This window comes from Heteronotia binoei, chromosome 18, assembly GCF_032191835.1.
Source record: "Heteronotia binoei isolate CCM8104 ecotype False Entrance Well chromosome 18, APGP_CSIRO_Hbin_v1, whole genome shotgun sequence".
Lineage (NCBI taxonomy): Eukaryota > Metazoa > Chordata > Lepidosauria > Squamata > Gekkonidae > Heteronotia > Heteronotia binoei.
In genome coordinates, this window is record NC_083240.1 from 42,530,404 (window position 1) to 42,556,691 (window position 26,288).

Genomic DNA, 26,288 nt, shown 5'->3' on the forward strand with positions numbered 1-26,288 from the left:
CCTAAAAGTACTGTGGGCCCTGGGCACTGCGCCTAATCGAAAAGTCGGCTCTGAATCCAGGGTCCCCAGCCTTTTTGAGCTGGTGGGCGGCTGTGGAAGGCTGAGATAGGGTGGTGGGCACAGTCACAAAATCGCTACTGCATGGGGGTGCCAGTCCCTAGTTTCGAGGGCTCCTTTCTGCCATGGGCCAGCTGGCCGGCAGGGGGAACCCCTCGTCTAAGTAGGCATGATGACATCATGCAGAAGTGACATCATTGCATCAAGGATGGGTGTGGGGGGCGGGGTGCTCTGGTGGTGGTTATTGTTGCTATTTCTAAATTGCCCTATCCCTGCTATTGTAGGGCTCTGGGTGATGTACAATAGTAGAAAAATACATAGAAAACCATAAAATAAAATACATAGACAACACTAGTATGACAAGCCCAATTTAAGCATAGACTTAACCCAAAAAATAGAGCCCCGTGGCGCAGAGTGTTAAAGCTGCAGTACTGCAGTCCTAAGCTCTGCTTACTACCTGAGTTCAAACCCCGGTGGAAGCTGGGTTTTCAGGTAGCCAGCTAGAGGTTAACTCAGCCTTCCATCCTTCTGAGGTCGGTAAAATGAGTACCCAGCTTGCTGGGGGAAAAGTGCAGATGACTGGGGAAGGCAATCACAAACCACCCCGTAAAAAAGTCTGCCGTGAAAACATGTGAGAGCAATGTCACCCCAGAGTTGGAAACGACTGGTGCTTGCACAGGGGACCTTTCCTTTCCTAACCCAAAAAACAGAGCAACATCCATGCGACATCCCTGCCCAATCCCAGAACACCCCAAAAATCCCCCCGTGAGACAGCTGAGGAGATCTGGAGACCCTACTGCTGCAGAAGGCAGGGACAGTTATAAAATGGCTGACACTATGTACTTTCATATATAGGGAGTGAGTTACATACGGAAGACAACAGCAAAAAACCACCAAATAACTAGGATATTATTTATAACAAACTTTTCAGGTGCGTTCAATACATTATTCTTTCAAGCATATTAGAATTTCACATATACTTATCTTCAAAAAGGTCCATATATTAAAGGCTTTCGAATAGGGCTGCCAAGTTCCCACTGGGGGCGAGGGATCCCCCAGTTTGATGGGCCTCAACCCGCCATCAGGGAGGAGGCCACGAGGGGAGATCCCTGCCCTCTGAAGAGTCCCATTGCCATGCAGTGTGCATGGAGTGATGACGTCACCCGGAAGTGACATATCATGCCGGGCATGTCACATGGAGACACTCTAGGAAATCGTGGAAAACTCTATGGTTTCATGTGGGGACACTCTAGCAATTTGGAGGGAAACTCTATAGATCACATTGACTTATACGGCTTATATTTCATCCCCTAATCAGTGTCATCTTGGTTGCACAGGCACCAATAGCCTATCTGTATAGCCCTCAAATTAAAACAAAACAAAATAATATACTACTAAGTTTTGGGAGATCTAGGAAACCCTTTTGTCCCGAACACTGGAATTAATGACTAGAAATTGTCATATCTAGCACCATTTCACTGGAAGCAACAGATTTCCTCCTGTCTCCCACCAACCCCTACTGTGACCCCTGAAAAGGCATTATTGGTGGAAGGATCTTTACAGACAAAAACCTCTGTGGGTATGGGGGAAAGGGGACTAGGCAAGATGGCATCTCCTCCTCCCATTAGGGAACAACAGATACTACTGTTATCCGGGCATTAACTGGGGCAGAACCATCTACCTTGCTTGTAGCTAGTCTGAATCTGCAGTAAAGTTGTTGTCCCTAGTCATTCAAGGGCGGTATCAGGTCAACCTAGGGATCAGAAGAATGAATGTGCTTTTTATTATTATTATTAATAATAATAATAAATACATTATAAATCGTATCAATAAAAACATGAAATGCCCACATTTCAGCTGAGGGAGCTGCACTGGTTGCCTGTTGTGTTCCGAGTTCGCTTCAAGGTGTTGGTATTAACCTTTAAAGCCCTCTATGGTCAGGGACCTGCCTATCTACGGGACCGCCTTTCCCCATATATCCCCCAGAGAGCACTGCGATCAGGGACAAAAAATCTGCTGTCTGCCCCTGGCCCAAGAGAAGCCAGGTTGCGTGTAACGAGATCTAGGGCTTTTTCGGTGGCAGCACCAGAACTTTGGAACACCCTCCCAGAAGCCATAAGGGCCCTGCGGGATTTGTCTGCGTTCTGCGGGGCCTGTAAGACCGAATTATTTAAACAGGCTTTTGCGGTTTGAAAAAGGGCTGCCGCCGGACATCTTAAAGAATGCTGGCAATCACTGTCGAGAATTCGATACCGCCTATATTGTACTGAAATAGCGCCACAGAATGGTTTTAAAGTTGATATGTGTAAATTATGGTTTTATATGTTTTATGGATTGATTGTATTTTATGATGTTGTGAGCCGCCCTGAGTCCGCTTCCGGAGAGGGCGGGATATAAATGGAAAGTAATAAATTAATAAACATAATAAACAAAACAAAAAAAAAGGCTAAGGGGCAGATAAATCATTAGGTAAATGCAAGCTGAACTGAAACTTGCTGTTACCTCTTGGGTCCCAAAAACGGCATTTCCCTGCGAGCTGATAAAGGCAGTTGGCCACACTCTGGCATTAAATGACCGCTCACAACTAGGGTTGACAGCTCAGGGTTGGGAAATGCCTGCACACGTGCAGGTGGTGTCTGGGGAGGACAGAGTTAGGGGAAAGAAGGGACCCCAGCAGGCTAAAATGCCATCGAGTCCATCTTTCAGAACTCTAGGGGAATGCACCTCTGTAGTCTGGAGACCAGCTAGTTGTAATTTCAGGAGATCTTGGGGCTGGCAGCTCTAGTCACAACAGGCAATTAACAATAAAGGGAACAGTGCTTCTGAGCATAGGCAGAGTGGCAGTGTTGCTCTGTCCTTCCGCACATGGGGCTCAGGTTTCCAGCTCAGAGAGCCTAGCTACCAGCAGCCATTAAACAAACCGACAAGCCAAAAAAGCACAGAACCCTCCCAAGGATGCCCAATGGCCATACGAACGTTTGAGATGTCCATAGCAGTAGAGGGTGGTGGCAGGATTTGGGGACACCTTGGAAGCTGCACAGGAGCTGGAAGCTCTTTTATCTTGAACACAATGAATATTGCATTTCTGCTGGAGCTCTACTGGGAAGTCTGGCTTATGCACGGCTCTGTGAAGGAAGACCGGGAGCGTCAGATCTAATTAGAATCAGCACTTTCCACCTCTCTTGATCTCAAACTCTTATCTGTGCGAGACAATTAACAATGGCTGTAATCAAACAAAAGCAAAAAAAAAAAAAAAGTGTGGCCCGACCTCAGAAATGAGACCGACCTTGTCCTTTCTTCTGCACCAGCAAATCTACGTATGACATCTTCCTTGTGTGCATTTGTATTAACTGCTTTTCACAGTCAAATGAGAACCATTTGTGATCTTGGATATTTGCTCTGTGTTCTGAGCGCAGCTATTTTTTAGTTGGCAAGATGATTAGAGGAACAGTTGGAAGTCTGGAAGCAAACAGGCAGTGCGAGACGTTACAAGGCTTTTATTACTAGCGTGCCAGTCTTACAGAAACACTGATCGCCTTTTCAGATTACGGCATCCTTGGAGGGATCTCCAAATCTGCCCAGGCTTTCTTTTCAGGTGGAATGATGGATCTATCTGTGACTATGCGCCACCTGCATGCATAAATACACAGGGTTTATTTTTGCTACTTGATTTTCTGTTAAATATTTTTGTCCAAGAACACCTCTTTAAATTTGCAAAGTCCATCCGGGGTGAAATTTCAGCAACAACTCTGATATAAATTTGCATGACATATTCAGGCCCAACTCTTCTCAGGCAGTGAGAGATGGAATGAGGTGGCCAGCTTCTGTAACTGACAGCCAGCCAATCAATCTTCTAGACCAGAGGTATCAAGCATGTGGCCCCAGGGCCAGAGGGCTCCTATCAGGCCCACGAGCAACTCACTGTTGTCTGCTTCTTTCTCCCTCTTTTGCTTCCGTCTGCATCACAGCTTGCTTTGCCAGGCTTGCTCAACCAAGCTACAGAACAAAGCCTCGGTTTTCTCTATTGGCTGGCCAGTACATGAAGCAATGTATGTACAAAAGCGTGCGATGCCCAGCCAGGGCATGTATGTACAAAAGCGTGTGATCCCTTGAGATGTACTTATCTCCTTCAAGCAGTGCAGGGAGTGGGGAACCAGTGCTTGGCCTTCTGGGATTCCAGCTCAAGCCCCTCCCCATTAGGGAACAATATCAGTATGAAAATTCAGTGCTTCCAGACACTGAAAAAGGGGTAAGGGTCATTTTAGGTCCAGCTTTCGAGAGAGGCCAGGTCACCTTGGTGACAGCCCTGACAGAACTCGATAACGCCCTTCCTTGCTTGCCTGCCCCCCTCCCCACAAGCATTCTGCAGAAAGGCAAAACCCCTTTTGTTTCAGCCCTTACCATGCACCGGCTTGTTAAAAAGGTAAAGGTAGTTCCCAGTGCAAGCACCAGTCGTTTCCGACTCTGGGGTGACGTTGCTTTCTCAACGTTTTCACGGCAGACTTTTTACGGGGTGGTTTGCCATTGCCTTCCCCAGTCTTTTACACTCCCCCCCCCCCCAGCAAGCTGGGTACTCATTTTACCGACCTCAGAAGGATGGAAGGCTGAGTTAACCTGGAGCCGGCTACCTGAACCGGCTTCCACTGAGATCAAACTCAGGTTGTTAGCGGAAGGGCTCCGACTGTAGTACTGCAGCTTTATCACTCTGCGCCACGGGTCTCTTAGCTGGGTCTTATTTCTACCTGCCTTCTGTGGAAGTTCTTAGTTCCTCTGATATTAGATTTATAAATAATTTTACAGTTCATAATACTTACATAGTTTTCTAGGTGGTACTGCTTTAACAATAGATTTTGTAAATAAAATAAATGAAAATAAAATACCCTCTAGCTAGTTTCGAGCTCGTGCACTGCTTGGTTTAAGATGGGATTTGGTTTCCAGAGCCAATGTAATCTAAATGGGTGGACAGGCATGTCCCGAGATTCAGAGTTGGGAAGCTTCCAGTTTAACTGGACCGTCGCCCAGGGAGACAATCTGATCTCTTGTAAAGATCCATAGCAGATCGGGCTTACCTCGTGCGCTTCTAATAAAATGTGTAAGAACATAAGAACATAAAAACATAAGAGAAGCCATGTTGGATCAGGCCAATGGCCCATCCAGTCCAACACTCTGTGGTATATACATAGTGTGGCTAATAGCCACTGAAGGAACTCTGCTCCATATTTTGATCCGATCCCCTCTTGAAGCTGGCTATGCTTGCAGTCGCCACAACCTCCTGTGGCAGTGAATTCCACATGTTAATCACCCTTTGGGTGAAAAGGACTTCCTTTTATCTGTTTTAACCTGACTGCTCAGCAATTTCATTGAATGGCCACGAGTTCTTTTATTGTGAGAGAGGGAGAAAAGTACTTCTTTCTCTACTTTCTCCATCCCATGCATAATCTTGTAAACCTCTATCAGTTTGGTGTAGTGGTTATGTGTGCAGACTCTTATCTGGGAGAACCGGGTTTGATTCCCCACTCCTCCACTTGCACCTGCTGAGATGGCCTTGGGTCAGCCATAGCTCTGGCAGAGGTTGTCCTTGAAAGGGCAGCTGCTGTGGGAGCCCTCTCCAGCCCCACCCACCTCACAGGGTGTCTGTTGTGGGGGAGGACGGTAAAGGAGATTGTGAGCCGCTCTGAGACTCTTCAGAGTGGAGGGCGGGATATAAATCCAATATCTTCTTCTTCTTCTTCTTCTTCTTCTTCTTCTTCTTCTTCTTCTTCTTCTTCTTCTTCTTCTTCTTCTTCATCATGTCACCCTGCAGTCGATGTTTTTCCAAGCTAAAGAGCCCCAAGCATTTTAACCTTTCTTCATAGGGAAAGTGTTCCAAATCTTTAATCATTCTAGTTGTCCTTTTCTGGACTTTTTCCAATGCTATAATATCCTTTCTGAGGTGCGGTGACCAGAATTGCACACAATACTCCAAATGAGACCGCACCATCGATTTATACAGGGGCATTACAATACTGGCTGATTTGTTTTCATTTCCCTTCCCAATAATTCCCAGCATGGCATTGGCCTTTTTTATTGCAATCGCACACTGTCTTGACATTTTCAGTGAGTTATCTACCACGACCCCAAGATCTCTCTCTTGGTCAGTATCTGCCAGTTCACACCCCATCAACTAGTATTTGTAGCTGGGATTCTTGGCCCCAATGTGCATTACTTTACACTTGGCCACATTGAACCTCATCTGCTACATTGACGCCCACTCACACAGCCTCAACAGATCCCTTTGGAGTGCCTCACAATCATCTCTGGTTCTCACCACCCTGAACAATTTAGTGTCATCTGCAAACATGGCCACTTCACTGCTTACTCCCAACTCCAAATCATTAATGAACAAGTTAAAGAGCATGGGACCCAGTACTGAGCCCTGCAGCACTCCACTGCTTACCGTCCTCCACTGGAAGACTGCCCATTTATACTCACTCTCTGCTTCCTATTAATTAGCCAGTTTTTAATTCAGAAGAGGACCTGTCCTTTTACTCCATGACTCTCGAGCTTACTAAGAAGCCTTTGATGAGGAACTTTATCAAAAGCTTTCTGGAAGTCAAGGTAAACAATATCTATCGGGTCTCCTTTGTCCACACGTTTGTTCACCCCCTCAAAAAACTGTAACAGGTTAGTGAGGCAAGATCTTCCCTTACAGAACCCATGTTGAGTCTTCCTCAATAACCCGTGTTCATCAATGTTCCTACTCATTCTGTCCTTGATAATGGTTTCTACCAACTTTCCCGGTGTTAAAGTCAGACTGACAGGCCTGTAATTTCCTGGATCTCCTTTGGAACCCTTTTTAAAGATGGGGGTGACATTTGCTGCCTTTCAGTCCTCAGGAACGGAGGCAGATTTCAATGAAAGATTACAGATTTTTGTCAGGAGATCCACAAGCATTGCTAATATAAGAGCTCCGCTGCAGAATTATCGTCCAGTCTTCGGCTTTCCTTCCTATCCATCAAATCGAACCAGAGGTACCCACAAAAGCAACATTACACCATGGAAGAGAAAAACCACAAAAGGACAAGGGAATTTGTGGTTCCAGTTTATACACTGCAAAGCAGACTTTTTGGTATCTGGAAGGTAAATCTTTTCAGAAATGCAGAGTAAGTCAGAAAATACCTTGGATGAGCTGCACTAGAAAAGCCACTGTGGCTGAAGTGCTGAACTTGGCTCTGGGAGACCTGAGTTCGAATCCCCACTCTGCCATGGAAGCTTGCTGGGTGACCTGGTCCCAAGCACAAGCTCTCAGTCTAACTTACCTCACAGGGTTGCTATGTGTACAAAATGGAGGAGAGAAGAACCATGTAAATCATTTTGGGCTACTGCTGGAGAGAAAGGTGGAGCATAAATGAAGTAACAACAAACAAATAGCACATGTGTTCCTGACTTGGCTTCAAAGCAAAGCAAATGACAGAAGGGAATTACTAGGCCGGAAGCCTGTGCCCCCGAAGCTGCCTGTTGGGCCTTCTAGCTCAGGGCCGTCTATGGTGACCAGCAGTGGCTCTTTAGGACCCCAGGAAGAGAAAGGTCTTTGACAACACCTGAGATTGTCAAACTGGAGATGCCAAGGGCCTGAACCGCTAAGCCACAAAAGCTAAAAACAATCCCCTGTACAAGCACCAGTTGTTTCCGACTCTGGGGTGACGTCGCATGACGACGTTTTCACGGCAGACTTTCTACGGGGTGGTTTGCCATTGCCTTCCCCAGTCATCTACACTTTCCCCCCAACAAGCTGGGTACTCATTTTACTGACCTCGGAAGCATGGAAGGCTGGGTCAACCTCGAGCCGGCTACCTGAACCCAGCTTCCACCGGGATCGAACTCAGGTCGTGAGCAGAGGGTTCCGACTGCAGTACTGCAGCTTTACCACTCTGCGCCACGGAAGCCACAAAAAGCTCCTTAGAAAAGCACGTGAACCCCCAAGGTCCATCGCCACCGCAAGGCAACCTACTAACCTCCCGTGCCTTTGCCATCCCACCGGGCGCCTTGGCAGTGCTTTTGTATGGACTGCTGTGATAATCTACATGAAGATGTCTGAGCGCCCGATGCTATTATCGACGGGAAGTCCTCCTATTATTGTTGAAAGCTTTTCAGTGGATTGGCCATAAAGCACAACACGGACCTAGGGGAGGTGAAAAGCAGAATTATGTCAAAAGGATGGTTGATTGTTTCAATGGTGGGGGGGGGGGGGAGTATGTCTGGAAAGGTAAAGCCTTTAAAATTGCTTTATGGACAGCCTCGATAATATATGGGAAGCTATCTGAACCGTTAGAAAACTGCTATGTCATGCATCAGTGCTGTTATTTCCAATGGAGGAAAAGCGGAACCAATTAGGTGGGGGCACTGCTACTCCAGTCCCCAAGAAGATGCCAATACAGCAACTTATGCCATCTTATGGCACAGGTTCTAACCCTTGGTCATATGCCGGCAGGCCGCTGGCATAGAGAAGAAGAAGATGACGACTGCAGATTTATACCCCACCCTTCTCTCTGAATCAAAGACTCAGAGCGGCTTACAATCTCCTATACCTTCTCCCCCACAACAGACCCCCCCTGTGAGGTGGGTGGGGCTGAAAGGGCTCTCACAGCAGCTGCCCTTTCAAGGACAACTCCTGTGAGAGCTCTGGCTGACCCAAGGCCATTGCAGCAGGTGCAAGTGGAGGAGTGGGGAATCAAACCCGGTTCTCCCAGAGTGGGGAATCAAACCCAGTTCTCCCAGTCCACGCAATTAACCACTGCACCAAACTGGCTCTCCAATGTGTGGCTGGCATCATGAGAAGGCGTGGATGGCACCCTGAGTCCAGTGTCAGAGGCTGGGCTGTGAGAACCAAAGCCCCAGCAGTCCTCTCCTCCCCTCCCCGCTGCAAGCTGCCAGCCTCTCCTCCAACGGAGGTAATGGAGTAATTGTCACCAAAAAGCTGCAGAAGGCTCTGAAAGGAGGAAACCACCAAAGTGAAAGAAAAGAAGGTGCGGGGAGACATGGGAAAGGCAGCGACAGCTTTGCGGCTGGGCTTTGCACCGCTAGTGGGAGGGACTCCGGTGGGGAGGGAGGGATATAAATCGAATAAAATGAAAATGAAATGAAATGATTAAAGTCTCATTTAAAAAAAAAAAAAAAGCTTCCTCTAGTTAAGGTTGGTGGGGCAATGATAGCCCTTTATTAGGAGTTAAGAATTTTTTCCCCCCTCTCTAAAATGCAACTTGCTGCAGTTTGCTCCCGGTGGCAATTGAGGCTGAGCTGGCTATGGATTTGATGGGGAAAATAGCATAAGAACATAAGAGAATCCATGTCGGATCAGGCCAATGGCCCATCCAGTCCAACACAGCGACCCCAAAAAACCCCAGGTGTCATCAGGAGGTCCATCAGTGGGGCCAGGACACTAGAAGCCCTCCCACTGTGGCCCCTCCCAAGCACCAAGAATACAGAGCATCACTGCCCCAGACAGAGAGTTCCAACAATACGCTGTGGCTAATAGCCACTGATGGTCCTCTGCTCTAGATGTTGACCCAATCCCCTCTTGAAGCTGGCTATGCCTGTAGCCACCACCTCTTCCCGTGGCAGTGAATTTCACGTGTTAAATCACCCTTTGGGTGAAGGACTTCCTTTTATCCATTCTAACCCGACTGCTCAGCAATTTCATTGAGTGCCCACGAGTTCTTGTACTGTGAGAAAGGGAGAAAAGTCCTTCTTTCTCTACCTTCTCTATCCCACGCATAATCTTGTAAACCTCTACCATGTCACGCCCCAGGTGATGTTTCTCCAACATCGGAGAGTGGACTCTGTTCTAGCCTGCTGAGCTCCCTCCCCCAAACTTCCATCCCCCAAACCTCCAGGAAGTTCCCGACCTGGAGTTGGCATTCCAAGAGCTAAGTCTGTCCCTTTCCACAGCCAAACAAATGCAAACAGAAAAAAAAGGGTGGTGGATTCCTTCCCCCACCCCTGCAAACACACACCCTTTCTTAGATCAGCAACGGGGCCTGAATGAAGCCACTGTCTGTAATCGCCAACCTCCCTGATACCATCCAGGTAATTACAGGTTCAGGTGAAGGATTTCAGGGTGTCTTAATTACACATCTCTGCAGCCAACCGGCACCCCTCGGGCAGTGGCTCTCGCGGGCACAGCCTCCTTATTCATGACGCCAGGCCTCCGCGGGCCCTCCTGACACTGCCGACGGTAACAGGAAACCGGTGACTACTCGGGCCTGTCAGCCATTGCCAGCAGCGATAAGGGCCCCCTGGGAATCCCCTCACGGCTGGCCGGCTGGTTGCATTCACACATCTCCGCTCTCGGAGTTGCTGCTCTCGGCAACTCCCCCGCAGGTCTTCCAGCGACTGCACAGCATTTGGGGGATAAATATTTGATCCCGCCCCTGGAGGAAAGGGCCTGGGAAACTTTACAACGGTGATGCTGGCAAGAGGTGTCTGTGGAGGTGAGAGAGGGAAAAAGAGATGGGATGGGGAAGTGGCCCGGAGTCTCTGGTGTGGCCCCAAGACATCAGCCAGACCTTTGGAGGGCTGGGCAGGAGCCTGGCAGCTATGATCTGGTTTTATTTATTTTTATTTTATTCAGTTTTTAACCCGCCTTTCCCGTAGAACAGGCTCAGGACAGGTTACAGCATAAAACAGCCGACAGTAAAAACAGTAAAAGACCAATTCAAAATATATAAACTCTAAAATTACAAAGACTAAGATGGCAGATTCCGCCTCATCGACGCGACCTATGGTCCAGGTCCAGCAGATCATGTAGCGCTGGGATGCAATGAAGGGGGCAAGGCCCGTAATGTCCACTGCCTCAGTTGAAAGGCTGGCGAAAGAGCTCTGTTTTACAGGCCCTGCGGAACTGGAGCAGATCCCGCAGGACCCGGATCTCTAGGGGGAGCTCATTCCACCAGGCAGGGGCCAGGGCTGAAAAGGCCCTGGCCCTCGTTGAGGCCAGACGGATGTCTCTGGGGCTGGGTATTACCAACAGTTGCTGGGTCGCTGATCGTAAGGATCTACAGGGCTCACACAGGAAGAGGCGGTCCCAAAGGTATGCTGACCCCTGGCTGTATAGGGCTTTAAAGATAAGTAATAATAACAATAATAATAAATTTATTTTTATATCCCGCCCTCCGCTGCCAAAGGCAGGCTCAGGGCGGCTCAACACCTTGAACTGGATCTGGTACTCAATGAGCAGCCAGGGCACTTCACGCAGCACAGGATGGATCCCTGCCCGTACAGGTGACGAAGTCAACATCCATGCAGCAGCGACCTGCACCGTTTCCGGAAGAGGGTCAAGGGCAGCCCCACGTAGAGAGAGTTACAATAACCTAGCCTGGAAGTGACCATTGCATGAGTTACTTTGGCAAAGCCCACTGACCCTCTTGGGCTTGAGGAACTTGACAGGCCCTTTGAATGGCTCCGCCCCACTCTCTGTGATTGGGCCCTCCTCTTCCCGGCCCCAATATAACTGCCTGTCTGTGCTTCACTCTCCTGACTCTCCAAGTTTCGCCCGGGTTGCTTAAGCCCTGCCAGACACACAGCCTGCCTTACTGAGTCACTGTGACACGGCTCTGTGCAGATTCGATAACTCCCTGCATGCAACCTGATGACCTTCTCTCTCTTACACTCTTTGCCCAAACCCAATTTGGCTCTGAAAAAAGTCAAAATCAATCAACTGTGCAAAAGCAAGCCCATTTGGAGGCACTTCCTTGTTCCTGCAGTTCACATGACAGTCACTCCTACATATGAATTGCTGAGTTCCCCAATTTAGCCCCGCACATGCTCTTCCTGATTCACATAGAATCGCAGAGTTGGAAGGGACCTCCAGGGTCATCTAGTCCAACCCCCTGCACAATGCAGGAAACTCACAAACACCTCCCCCTAAATTCACAGGATCTGCATTGCTGTCAGATGGCCATCTAGCCTCTGTTTAAAAATCTCCAAAAAAGGAGAGCCCACCACCTCCCGAGGAAGCCTGTCCCACCAAGGAACTGCTCTGTCTGTCAAGAAGTTCTTCCTAATGTTTAGCCAAAAACTCTTTTGATGTAATTTCAACCTGTTGGTTCTGGTCCTACCTTCTGGGGTAACAAAAAACAACATGAGAAAATATTTATAATCTTTCTGTAACATAGTGGATAACGGACGAATTGCAACCCAGAAATCTCCATTTCTAATTGCACCTCTGCTATCAGTTCACTATATAATGTAAAATTCAGGGATGGAGACTTCCAGATTGCCAGTGGGTATGACTGGGCCTCCCAATGTGACAATGGTGACGTCATTGTGCCATGTGTGGTGTAGTGGTTAAGGGCGCGGGCTTTTATCTGGGAGAACCAGGCTTGATCCCCCACTCTTTCACGCGCATCTTGCTGATGTGACGTTGAGTCAGTCACAAGTTCACGTGGAGCTGTTCTGCTTAAGAGCAGGTTCTGTCAGAGGTCTCTCAGCTCCACTTTCCTCACAGGCAGCGTTCCCTCTAAACGGAGTTATGTGAGCTAGCTCACAGTGTTTTAGCCTCCAGCTCACACATTTTTTTATCTTAGCTCTGGAAAAATGGCCCCAGAGCAAACTAAGGGATGAAGCAGCTCACAGCTCTAAATGCCAGTAGCTCGCAAAGGAGAATTTTTGCTCACAAGACTCCACAGCTTAGAGGGAGCATTACTCACAGGATATCTGTTGTGGAGAGGGGAAGGTAAAGGAGATTGTAAAATACTCTGAGACTCCTTTGGGTAGTAAAGGGGGGGTTATAAATCCAAGCTCCTCTTCTTTTTCATGTGTGACACACTAGCTTTCACACAAAACTCTATCGTTTAACCACAGAGTGCTGGGCAAAAAATACGTCACCCAGCATGATGATGTTACTTCCAGGTCACACTGGAAGTGACATCATCATGCCAGGGATGCCAATGTGCCACTCTCGTTTCTCCAAGGCTTTCCTTCTGTCCAAATGAGTGGCAGGAGCATAGAAGCTGAGGGCTCCCCTGCCCCCCAGTGAGAAAATTATAAGCCTAGTAAAAACCGCTGTCACCTCAGCCTGCCCCCGTCCCCCAATTTCCTTGTTGCGTCTTGCAGAGGTGCTGCAAAAACGACTGTGAATGCACAGGAAGCCCTTGGGACACTCCAGCTTTGCCAGGTGCTCTGGGGAAAACAGCAAGCATTCCTCAAGGAATGGCCTCCCTTGCTGTGTCCTCCGTCTTCTTTTGGGCCCACAGCTAGAGCACTGGTTTAATTTGCTGAGCCGGAGCTGCCTCTTGCGGAAATTGTATCGTTTATCATTAACGGATTTTATTGTTAATTTAGTTTATTTTTAATGGCTGTTTGTAATGAGCTAATTATTACAATTTATTATTGTTGCTATTAATGTGTTGTACTCCACCCTGAGCCCTTTGTGCGAAAGGGTGGAATAGAAATTAGCGAAATAAATGAATAAATAAAGCGGATACCAATGGGAGAGACTTCCTAAAAGCTCACCACAACTGATCTGCTCCCACGACCTATAGTTCCAGGGATGTGTTGGGCGTGGTTAGGGCTTTTCCTACTGGAAAAAGAGGTGCCGGAACTCTCAAGTGGGAACTGAAAGTGAAATGAACGGGTGCCTCCATAAACTTTTAAACATTTTTTGAGAATTTTGTTTCAGTTAAGAGGTTCCAGAACTCTGTCCCAATGCATTCCCCCAGGGAAAAAAAACCCCTTGGTTTGGTTCTCGGCTACCTTGGAACACCTATGTGTGAATATTTCCCAAAACCTTCCATGTGTGAACCTTCTATGTGGGAATATTTCCCAAAACCTTCCATGTGTGAACCTTCTATGTGGGAATATTTCCCAAAACCTCCCATGTGTGAACCTTCTATGTGGGAATATTTCCAAAACCTTCCATGTGTGAACCTTCTGTGTGGGAATATTTCCCAAAACCTTCCATGTGTGAACCTTCTATGTGGGAATATTTCCCAAAACCTTCCATGTGTGAACCTTCTATGTGGGAATATTTCCCAAAACCTTCCATGTGTGAACCTTCTATGTGGAAATATTTCCCAAAACACACTCTGTGGCAGACATGGAAGGGTTCCTTGGGAGATGAAAGCACAAGGAAAGGTCTTCCTGAAGTTCAGAAGCCTCAAGACCGTTTCTTTTAAAGCATCCTGCATGTGCCAAGCACTATTACTATTTCTTACATTATTGGTACTATTATTGGACAGAGCTGGGCAGTAGATAAAGACAGTCTCAGATCCCAGACCTGCTCTCTCTCTCTCATCAAGACAACCAACAGTTAGGATTTGAAATGTGTTTGAGAGTCTGGATTTTGAAATCCGGCATTTTATCTCTGTCAATCTGGAACAGCATCTGGAATTTCCATGCCGCTCATTCCTCCGGGGGATATTCTTCCCATGGTGCGCATGGACTGTCTGTCATTTACGAAGAAAGCACACGCTGCCTTTTAGCAATGAGGGGCTTCTTTCTTTTTTCAAAAAAAATCTCTCCTTATATTTAAAGCGACATCTCCCTCCACACCCAAGTCTTTTGTGGGTAAAATGCTGGCAAAACATTTAAAAAATATATACATTTGCCTCTTTAAGGATACAGAAATAATCATGCTGGACAAAACCCATCTTCCCCTCCCCTTTCTCTTTTGCAACCGCCCCAGGAAGTCCTTGCCAGCGTTTCAATTATGCCCACACAGTTTCAGGTTGTTTCATTAGCCATCGAGAGGCTCCATTGCCACATTACGTGGCAGACTTTAATTTATTATCTCGACGCGCCCAGATACATTAGAACACTCTGCTTCCTCCAGTACCCGCTCCTTTCTTTGTGATCGCATCTGATGGCCGTTCCCCCCCCCCACACACACACACACACCCGTGACGCTTCCTTAACAAGATTTCACGAGCGCACATTTTTTTTGATGCTATCGTTTCTGTCACTTATCCAGGGCCGTAACAACATTTTGAGCTAAGCAGGGGACGGTTGTGGCGCCCGATCGGCTGCCTCTGGATCGTTTGGCTCGCCCGCAAAACTGAGCCCTGCCCTGTGACCCCGTCAAGCCTAAAGGCCCTGTTGCAGAGCGGCAGTTGGCTTCTAGGAGAACTAAAGCTGAGGGGACCTTTCTGTCCCCAGATGATAGCTTAGGTGGCTCTTGGGGGGGGGGGGGGGTGGCATTTGCATACTAAAGGGGACATGTGACTGTCAGCTGTCTCAGCAAGGACCCTGGAGTTCCTGGGAAGTTTATAAAGTGCCCTTTTGTAAGAATATTGGTAACGATGGCAATATCTTCCCCTGAAAGGAAGTTTGCCATCTGCGGCTCCTCTTGCTAAGCTACTGTCTGAGGCTGCTGAGTGGGGAAGTGAAGAGGCACTCTGAGTTCACGCAAAGCCACCGAGGAGCCCGATGGATCGGATGCGCACCCTGCATTGGGTGTGTGCCCTACAACAGGGGTCCCCAATCGATGCTGTATAACAGGAGGCCCCGGTCACCACAGTGACTGCTGGTATCTTTCCTGGTGTCTGCCAAGGGTTTGTAGAAAGTGGGTGGGACCAGATAGGGCTTTCTGCCCAGCAAGGCTTCTGATTGGTCACCGGAGATTTGACTGGCTCTGCAAATTTTTTTTTTCTTTTTATTTTCTCTGGCAGCAGCTGCCACCGCAGCACGAAGATCTTCACTGTCTGGTTGAAGGGAAGCCATAGCTGTCGTTTTGTGGCTGGATTCGCCTCCTACATCAGCCATTTTGTGGCTGTGGCCATCATGCTGTTTGTCAGGATTCCAAAGGTGCCTGTAGGCTCAACAAGGTTGATGACTCCCTGCCCTACAGCCTTCCGCAGAGTTCTCTGCAACCCAGAGGCTTCTGGGGCAGGCAGGCATGCAGGGACAGAGCTGTTTGTCTGGCTGAGCAACTGCTTGGGCCAGAACAATGAGGCAGGGAGCTGATGCACTGCGGAAACACAGGAGCTGGCTGGCACTGCATCCTAAGCCTGTGCCACTCCCAGCCATGTTGTCCAAGTCCAGGAACCTGGGGCGACAAAATTCCTTGACCTGCCAATCAGACAGTGGCGGGTGCCTGCCCATTTTGCAGAGATGAGCACTCCTTGCTCTGGTTTCCTAGAGGCAGGAGACCAATTCCTTAGCCTTCGTGATTCATTCCATGCTTAGTGCCAGTTTCTACAAGTTGCAGGATCAGGGGAGAAACGTTCTCCCAGGCCGTGCCACTACAGACTACAGGAGAAGAACTGAGTGAGAGGTAATATTCTGAACACGGAAAAATGGTGTATCTGGCAGAACTCCTCTTCCTTGGTTTTGGTTTTTTTTAAAAAATGTGTATGGAGTCTCTTATGAATCAGAGCAACCCCAACCCACACCCTGAAGTGGTATAATCCAGGAAAAGCTGTCCCACTCCATGTATCATGGTACACGTTCTATTGGGTTTCGTGCTGCTCTGCTGTTCCTTCGTTCTTGTCTGCAGCCTGGACCAAACCAGTTGATAGCAGTGAGGCTACACTCTGATAGGTGACATTTTTCAGACGCAATGTCAATATTATTGTAATGCAATCCAGAACCACCTGGCAGTCCCTCCTGTCATTTCTGAAATTCTGCCCACAAGGTTAGACCTTTAAATAGAGGGATGTCAAATGCTTTGAAGGCTGTTACCAGTCAATCAGTTAAATGCTTTTACTAGCAGTGCTGTTTGTTTCTGCAGTCCCAAAGGACGGGGACTTGTTTGCACCATCGAGATGTCATAATGCAAAAGACAGGTGACACGCAGTGCAGCTCGCAGAGGACGTGTGCAGAGTGTGCGTAACTCACCTTGCACACAAGCAAGCAGAAGAGTCCTAGACGTATTTTATTTTTATGACATGATGGCATCTAAGGAAGCAAGAACAAAGTAAGCATGGGCTGCAGGTGTCTGATGTCCAGGCCTTGGATTCAGCAGGAGCTCACAGGAGCTCAGCTCCTGAACCTTTCTGAGAGTTCCACCTCCTCCTTCCCACCTTGTCCATTGAATAGTAGGTGTAGCTGCATAACAATCCCTGGATGAGCTCCACCACCTGTTTTTCTACAAAATGACCCCTGCTGATGCCTATTCATGCTGTAGAGCACATCCCATTGGCGAATGGGAATGTAGAGCGAAGGGATTCAAGCAGCAGCCATCCCAGCTTAGTGTGCCGCTTCTGCATTCCAAGTCTGGGCCTGAGCTCTCAACTAGGAGTTCTCCTTTCAGGATTCTCCTTCAACTCCATGGCTCTCCTCTCTGCTCATGAGCACCAGAAGTGGTACCATTCTGATGGGATAAGGCAATTGCTCCTATAAGCAATACAATGTCCTGCCCAGGCCTCAGATTCAGCAGGAGCTCACAGGAGCATAGCTCCTGAACTTTTCTGAGGGTTCCGCCTCTTCCACCCCACATATCTTGTCCATTGAATAGTAGGTGCAGCTGCATAACAATCCCTGGATTAGGAGAGCGGGCAGCCAGCCAACCACCAGGGGCTTTGCCACACCCCCAGCAGCCCTCGGTAACCCCTGGAGAAGCCCACGCCACCCTTTCTCCACTTCTATGGCCCAGGAGAGCCCCAGGTGAGTGAGGCCTGCTTGGGCTGGCTGGATCTCCAGCCAGCCCAAGCAGGCCTCACTCACCCGGGGCTCTCCTTTCTTGCATTGGGTTGCTTTGGCTGGTGGGGGGCGGCAGCATATGTTAATGAGTTATGCTAATGAGCTCCACCACCTATTTTTCTACAAAATCACCCCTGGTCCAGACTATGGAAAAGACTCTGTACTGTGTCTCTGCCTGATACCCTCCTGTGAGTTTGTTTCTTTCCAAATCAACTTCTGCTGAGGAAGGATACTCCTGCTGTTTCTTTGAACTGACTGTGATGGGTGGGTTGATCTTTCCTGACCTAGGCTGAGAGGGGACAGCGTGCTGTCTTTTTGGATTAGGGTTGCCAGGTCTGTGTTGGAAAATACCTGGAGACTTTGGGGGTGGATCCAGAATAGGGCGGGGTTTGGGGAGGGGAGGGGGGCCTCAGCATGGTACAATGCCAAAGAGCCTACCCTTCAAGGCAGCTGTTTTCTCCAGGGGAGCTGATCTCTGCCAGCTGGAGATCAGTTGTAAATGCAGGAGATCTCCAGGCCCCTCCTGGAGGCTGGCAACTCTATGCTCCCCTCCTCTTGGCACACTTCTTTCTAGCCACGAGGCACATCCAGAGGCAAGAGAGACACCCAGCGGATGGGTTCTTCTGCAGGCAAGCAAGTTTTGTTCTTTTGTCTTTCAATGGCAAACCGTTCTGAGAGCCGAAGTGAAGTGCGGCTTCTCATTTTGTTTTAACTTATATGGCTTAAAAAACCCCTCTGCTACCAAGATATTGTCTGCCAGGGAGAAAGAACAGCTTTAATATGCCCGCTTCGTGTTTTCGGAGGCCAAAAACAGGTTCCAAGGTTGAGACTTTTAACAGTTCATTCCCTGGATCACAGGAGAAGAGAAACTGGCCGCTCAAGAGGCTCAGGGCTCATTTGTCCTTGGATCGATTGCTCTTTCCGTGTTCCAGCACAACGGCCGTTATCGTTAAAAAAAAAAATACCCATAACCCAGAGCTACATAAAAAGATAAATAAATAGCCCATCAAAGCCCCTGTCCAAATCAGTTATGCTGCCATCGTGTCCTGGAACACAAAGGAAGAGCTGTCCTCCATATTGAGGGGGAAGAACGGACAGCAATAAAATGTGCCGGGAGATCAATTAAAGACAAAAAACACACACCGGCCAAGACCAAGAGATGGGCCTCGATAAGAGAAGGCGCCGACTCCGGCTCTATCTCCCAGCAACGAGCAATCAAAGGGCGAGATAAGCATCTTCAGAGGAGAGCGAGAGACTTGGGACCGGCAAGGGCCATCAGAGAAGAAGCACTTCCTGGTTCAGGATGGGCCGTAAAAATTTATGACCTATTAACCCTCCCCCAAAGTTTTCAAAAGCAGAAGTGGGGGGGGGACTTATTTTCCAATAAATTGGCCCTGCAAAGAAGATAAAGGGGGGGGGGGATGTACTGGCAATCGTGGCAGGAAGCTGCAGCATTTACTACAGAACGCCACGTAACGCTGCCGAAGAACATGATTTGGAAACACAAGGCTTTCATTTAAGAATGCTTGGCGAACTGTTTAATGCAATTTATTCAAGGTTTTAAGCAGTGAGGCGGTTGAATAGGGGAGAGAGGGAGAGAGATGGGACTAGATGTCTCTCTCTCTGTCTTCAGAGAGCCAGTTTGGTGTAGTGGTTAAGTGCATGGACTCTTATCTGGGAGAACCGGGTTTGATTCCCCACTCCTCCACTTGCACCTGCTGGAATGGCCTTGGGTCAGCCATAGCTCTGGCAGAGGTTGTCCTTGAAAGGGCAGCTGCTGGGAGAGCCCTCTCAGCCCCACCCACCTCACAGGGTGTCTGTTGTGGGGGGAGAAGATATAGGAGATTGTAAGCCGCTCTGAGTCTTTAATTCAGAGAGAAGGGCGGGGTATAAATCTGCAGTCTTCTTCTTCTTCTTCTTCCTTGTTCTTCTTTCAAATGGCACCTGAAGTTTCAAGATGTGGAGGGGCTATGCCTAACTGAAACCCCAGCTCTCAGCTGCATGCAGGATTCCAAATGACCCTGCACCATTGATTGACACAGGGTCACATAACATCCTTTAAATGGCATTTGCCCCTCTCCAAAATGCCACAATCTAAACCAGGGGTGTCAAACTCATTTGTTATGAGAGCCAGATCTGACATAAATGAGAACTTGTTGGGCCGTGTTGGGCCGGGCCGAGTGCGTACCTATTTAAGATTACGTAGCAGAGATATAAACTTTATAAAGGACACAGACAAACACAGATTTTTTTTTTTAAAAAAAAAACCTTAATATCAAACATGCTTAAAATGTTAGCACTCGTTTGTCTGAAAGGTGCTTTCCTTGTATCTTTCCCATGGTATCCAGGGGTAAAGGAAGCTCTGGATTTTTCCTTCTTCCCCCAGGGGACCAGGAGGAGCCTCAGCCAACAGGAGGAGAAGCTTGGCTCAGTAGTTTCAGCTGTGCAACTGAAAGAGCCTGGCAAAGCAAGCTCTCCCTCCCCCCTTCTGCCCCAAGGGAGGAGCCTCAGCCAATTGAGAAAACAGAGACTTTGCTCTGTAGCTCCCGTCCAATTGAGCAAGCCTTGCAAAACAAGTTGATATGCAGAAGGAAGCAAAAGAGAGAGAGAGAGAAGCAGACAACAGCCAGTTGCTCAGGGGCCTGATGAGAGCCCTCCAAGGGCCTGATTCGGCCCCCAGTCTGATGTTTGACAGCTCTGATTGAAACTATTCCAAATCAGGTTCCTCCAAAGCTACACCAGTTCCAAGCTCCCAAGGGTGCAAAAGTGACTGTGGTTCTGCTAAAACACCTGTCTGGCAAGGCAAGGAGCATAGTCAAGCCAGAAAGAACAAGACTCTGGCAATGAAAGGGGGACAAAACTGGGTTCCCTAGCCAAGACACCACTCAAACCCCTCAGTGGTTCAATGGCTGAGTCCTGTAACGTATTGCCATCAGACAACGATTCCCATATTGTCTTGGGCAAAACTTACAGGATGCAAGACCAGATCTCAGCCCTGCTGCAAAGCAGACAGACATTTTACTTACCTTAACCTCCACTGCTGCCTTTGGCAGTCTTCATACAGAAACACATGCTATTAGCATTATGGGCACAACTCCATTGTATTAGCAGAGACAGAAAGGGTTATTCAGAACCACTCCTGTGCTCTTACTTGGCTGAGCGGGTTGGCAAAGGGAACAGGGCAACTGGACTCCAACCAAATCTACTGGAATCAAAGCAAAACTCAAGGGGTCCATTTCACACATTGCACAGCTGCACAACCGGGCTGGCCAACGAATGTACAGTTTTCTTGGGGGAGCTGCGAGCCAGCCGTGGCTCCCTGACAAGCGTGCTTGCGTGACACATGTGTTTGCACACACGGGCTTCCCGGCACTCGCTCGTTTACATTCCACTAATAAGGGGATGTGTGAAGCTTTCCCGGGTGCAGCTTTTGAAGCAGGGCTTCAGCCTTCTGTACGCAGAAGATCCTGCCAAGAAGATGAAGGCCCCACGCCCTTTTGCCGCATGATAATGTTTCCATTGCCTTGCTGCGTCAGACCAAAGGCCCACTTTGCCCAGTAGCCGGGTTCCCCAAGCGGCCCACTGCAGCCGGCCTCACTGCTGCAACGCTTGTGATCAGGTGTGTAGACAGGGCCCCGGCTACGACAGGTAACTCTCTATGGACCTGAGTTTCAAGTGGCTCCTCCTCCCTGTAAGGTCCTGGTCAACAGATCCATTACAGGTGGGCAAAGACGGCGGTGAGGAGCGAGCTTTTTCTGCGCACTTTGAACTAATGGGGGTCGCTCAGGACAGCCAGGGTGGCAGAGTGGTTAGAGCATTGAACGATGACTCAGGAGATCCATGTTCAAATCCCCACCCTTCCCTGAAGCTCACTGAGTCACTCACTCGGCCAGGAGACCCATCGCAGTGCCCACTGGTGTCATGGTGACCACCGATGTTTTTATCTGGCACCCTCTAGGTGTGTTTAGAAAGTGGAAAGGACCAAGTAGGGAAGTCCAGCAAGGCTTCTGATTGGCCATTGGAGATCTGATGGGCTGTGCAGATTTTTATTCTTATTTTTTCGACTTTGACAGCAGCCACCACCACAGCACAAGGATCTTCACTGTGTGACTGAAGATAAACTGCGGTGGCAGCCATTTTGTGGCTGGCTCCACTTCCCGTAACAGCCATTTTGTGGCTGGCTCCACCTCCTGTAGCAGCCATTTTGTGGCTGGCTTCACCTCCTGTGGCAGCCATTTTGTGGCTGCGCCCACCATGTTGTGGCAGAATGCCAAAGGTACCTGATGCTCAAAAAGATTGGGGACTCTTATTCTAGTCTGTTTGACAAGGCTTTGGGGAGGATAAGAAGAAGGGGGAAACCATTTCTGCACCTCTGGATAAAAATATATTCAGCACTTTTTTTTTTTTTAAAGCTGCACATGAGGAACATGGAATAAGGGGCAGACATTGACCCTAGAAAACAGTGGGACTCAGTGACCCGAGCCAGCCTCCATCCACAGAAGCCCCTGAATTGGCCTGGAAAACGAGTTCGGCTTCCCCCTTCATCTTTAGTTTGGCCCCGAAACAGGCAGGGAGGGCCAGAGACAGAGGTCCCACTCCTTGCCAGAGGATACACGTGGCAACTTCCCCTTGCAGAGGGGAGACTCGAACCAGGGACACACACACTAGCCTGAGCGCCACAGCCACCCTGCCCGCCACCTTTTCCTGCGGGCAGCCAGCTCAGAGCAACTGCCCAGAAAGTTAGGTCATTCGTTATTCAAACACTAGCCTAAAAACCCATTATTAAAACATTTCAATAAATACCCTTGGCAATTTGTGCAGTGCCTGGATTAAAACTTTGCTCCTATGGAAAGACAGAGGAGGAGTGAGGGGGTGGAATCTTCCCTGCCCGACTCCCCTTTAAACAACTTGCGCAAATCAATCTTCTCTGTGTGTTTCAGTTTCCTTTGACAGTTTAAACCTCAATCCAATCATCAATCTCTAGGGATTTCCGAATCACTAAAGATTAAAATCCCCCTCAAGCCCCAAGTGTTTTTGCTAATGCCGTGTGTTTAATAACTCCACTTGTGAGAGATTTTCCCGGAGAAAATCCGCCAGTGCTGAACCTCCGAAAGCTATACAGCTGAATTAAATTTTAAGATCTTTGCTGCCCTCGTCTTTGGATAAATACAGTAAGAGCAACGGCAGTTCATCACGGAGGTTGCTCAGGACTGGCCTATCAGGGGAGCTCTCTTTTTTCTTGGACACCCGAAAGCAACAAGAAGACATCAAAACAGGAAACCTGGCTTTGCAGAACAATATGATTTCTACAGACTGCAACATAAAAATGCCATTTTGGGGAACTGCAGACGTTCTGGTGGAAACGTAAGAACAGGATTCTGGCTCGATGCTGCAGAATCGGAGCAGCTTAATGAAACAATAGGAGGAGGCCCCATGAACTGTGCGTGGACTGCCTTGGGGCTTAGGTATGCCCACTAGGAACTTCCAGCACCTTTCTATTGCACACCACCCCTTCTTTGACCTTCAGGCTAATTCATAAACTCCTTGGCAACGACACCTGCCATTTGGAGTTGCCAACTCCGGCTTGGGGAACTCCTGGAGATTTGGAGGTGGAGTCTGAGGAGGGTAAGAGCCCCGTGGTGCAGAGTGGTAAAGCTGCAGTACTGCAGTCCAAGCTCTCTGCTCACGACCTGAGTTTGATCCCAGCGGAAGCTGGGTTCAGGTAGCCGGCTCAAGGCTGACTCAGCCTTCCATCCTTCCGAGGTTAGTAAAATGGGGGGGAAGTGTAGATGACTGGGGAAGGCAATGACAAACCGCCCCGTAAAAAGTGTGCTGTGAAAACGTCGTGATGCCACATCACCCCAGAGTCGGAAACGACTGGTGCTTCTAAAGCACAGATAGCTTCTAATGCTGCCTCTGGATACTTCTCCTCTGCAGATTTTTAGAGCTGTGTGGCGGAAGGGAGATACAAGGAGATCACTGGATAAGTAGGGGTCACTCCCAGGCACAGGAAGTATAAGAGGAGGTGACAAGTAAGCAGCACAAGGATTTTCCAAACTCTTGGTTGATGTTAATAACAAAAAAAAAAAGCAAGAAAAAAGCCTTTTCCCTAGTCCATTCAGGAGTTGCATGCTAGGCTTATTTACAACAATCGCGGCAGGGTGCAGCTTTTCACTTTTGGATATGCAAAGGCAAAAGTAACAGGAAAGATGATACCTATGCCGTGCTACAAAATGCACATGTCTAGGGATTCTAGAAACTAATCTGTGGAGGGAAATGTCAAGACCCCCCTGCCATTTTTACTGTTTTATCATCTTGCTGTTCTCTGCTAAAGCGCCTGCTATGCTTACTGGGAAAAGGAAAGCATTTAGGCCCTCTAACACTGTCTGACGGTCAAGGTCATTACTGTTAAGAGTGTTTTGCTAACGGCTATTGTAGTGCGAGAATGTCTGCCTCGTAACAATTTAGTGTTTTGAACTTATCTCGTGCCAGAAAGTTAGGTGCGCATGTAACGGCTAACTGCTTCTATATATATTCACCCACCTGCAAACAGCCTTAATTTTGCCACTCGCCTTGCCAGTGGTACTATCCTGTCTTACTGTAAGCACTAATCCTGAAGAAATGGAGAGTTGTTATTATTGAAGACAGTCATGGACCTGAAAAGAAAGTGCTTCTCTGCTAGTGCGTTCATACTACACTAAATAATTAATTCTACATCCGAATTCTTGCTATTCTTACACAGCAAAAATTCAGATGTAAAATCCATTGTTCAGCGTAGTGTGAACACATCACGTGCGTTCCCTACGCTTCAGAACTGTATGGATTATTACAGCCTTCCAAACAGATCCAGCCACGATCCACGGAATGTTCCAGTCGCCCACTGAACTTTTCAAAAGCCAACTTGCCCACAAAAGGCCATTTTCTGGCGCAACAAAGATGCTTAAAGAGGAAAACCAAAACAACTTTTCTTCCCCTTCACAAAACCTTCCCTATTTGATTCCCCGAAGGTGATTTTAAACTAACCACGTATGATCGGACGAGAGACCGTTTACAAGCTTGCTGTCAATACTGAGAAAGTGAAGTCAATGAACGCTAAGGAAAGGTCTCCTTTTCCCCCACAAGAAGTCCTCTGCTCACCGGCAGTGAGGGTGGTTCGACATGGCTCTTGATCTCTAGACCACTCTCCAGCATTTGGAGAAAAGGAGTCCTTCTAGGCAAGGCCGCAACACTCCCACTGTACCGCAGTGCCATCCACAGCTGTCTGCAAGTGCTGTCCTCAATTCTACCAGGCTGCCTTGGCCACTCACATCCGCTAACCAGTGCCTGCCCTCTGCTCACAATGTCACCAGGTCAATTCCAGTGCTTCTGAATTCGGCGGCACGTTGGCTATGCCTTGTTCTCCCCCCAATCACATGATCTTCCCAGGACAAAAATCATGTCTACAAGTCAACACATTCTTCTGTTTGCCGGGGAGAAAAGCGACGTGTGCCCTTAAAACAAACACACACAACCAGCCGTTGACAAACGCCGTCCTACCTGAGGTGGCGTCGACCACTGTAGAAATCCCTCTGCGGTCTGAAGTTGGGCGGGATGACCCTGGCATGCTCACAGGTTCGGAGCGAACAGGCTGGATCCTACAACGGAAATAACAAACAGCCGTTGAGGGATCTGAATCCCTGCTTGTTAAACAAAAAAATAAACCTTGGATGCTGCTCATGCGTGCATGCGCTCACACACACACACACACACACACAAATACCTTTAATTTCTAAATCAGGGGTGGCCAAACTGCAGCTCAGGAGCCACACGTGGCTCTTTCACACACACACTGTGTGGCTCTCAAAGCCCCACCACCCCATCGGCCAGCTTGGAAAAGGTATTTCTCTCTTTAAATGCATTCTCCAAGCCAAGCCAGCTGGTGGCTTGGAGAATGCATTTATAGTTAAAGTTGCTTTCTTTCTACCTCTCCCCTCCTCCCATCTATTTTCCTTCCTTCCCTTCCTTCCTGTCTTTCGGCTCTCAAACATCTGATGCTTATTCTGTATGGCTCTTACGTTAAGCGAGTTTGGCCACCCCTGCTCTAAGCAACTCAGCATGTATTGGGGCCAGCCTCCAAACAGATTTCAGGTGCAGATTTGGGGGGCATTTCAGGTGGGGAAGAGCAAGATTCCAGTCCAGCAGCACCTGAAAGACCAACAAGATTTCCAGAATCTGAGCTCCCTTAGCACTTTGACTCTTGAGAGCTACACCACTGAAACCTTCAAGGTGCCGCCAGACTGGAGACTTGAGGGGCACGCTTGTGGGCAGCAAGACAGCTGTGGAGGCGAGCAGCACATTTCAGAGTTCCAGCACAAGCTGAGCCAAGGATGGGTTCTGAGCAACAGCAGATCAGGTCTGCAGGTCATGCGAGCGCTGTGCCAACGGCAGGAGATCCAGGGAGGCCTTTGGGACCTCTCGCCCCACCACATCTCCTCTCCTGGCTGGTCTTCTGAAGGTGTCTGAGAGGCCCAGTTCCGGCACTCCTCTCCCAAGGCCAGTGCTGGAGTAGTGCTCCTTTCCACAGATCCTTAGGCACACAAGGCATGGCCTGCAGACATGCCCTTTCTATGAGGGAG

At 48.5% G+C, this 26,288-nt stretch overlaps 1 protein-coding gene across 5 annotated transcripts in view; it reads right to left on the reverse strand.

Moving 5' to 3' along the window:
• Positions 1–26,288, reverse strand: part of BCAS3 (BCAS3 microtubule associated cell migration factor) — an 831,824-nt gene that overhangs the window by 379,995 nt on the left and 425,541 nt on the right. For all 5 annotated transcript variants that reach the window (XM_060259085.1, XM_060259086.1, XM_060259088.1 and 2 more), the window contains one exon: positions 25,210–25,307. In XM_060259085.1, coding sequence (XP_060115068.1) covers positions 25,210–25,307 — 98 coding nt within the window. The remainder of the gene's footprint in view (positions 1–25,209; positions 25,308–26,288) is intronic.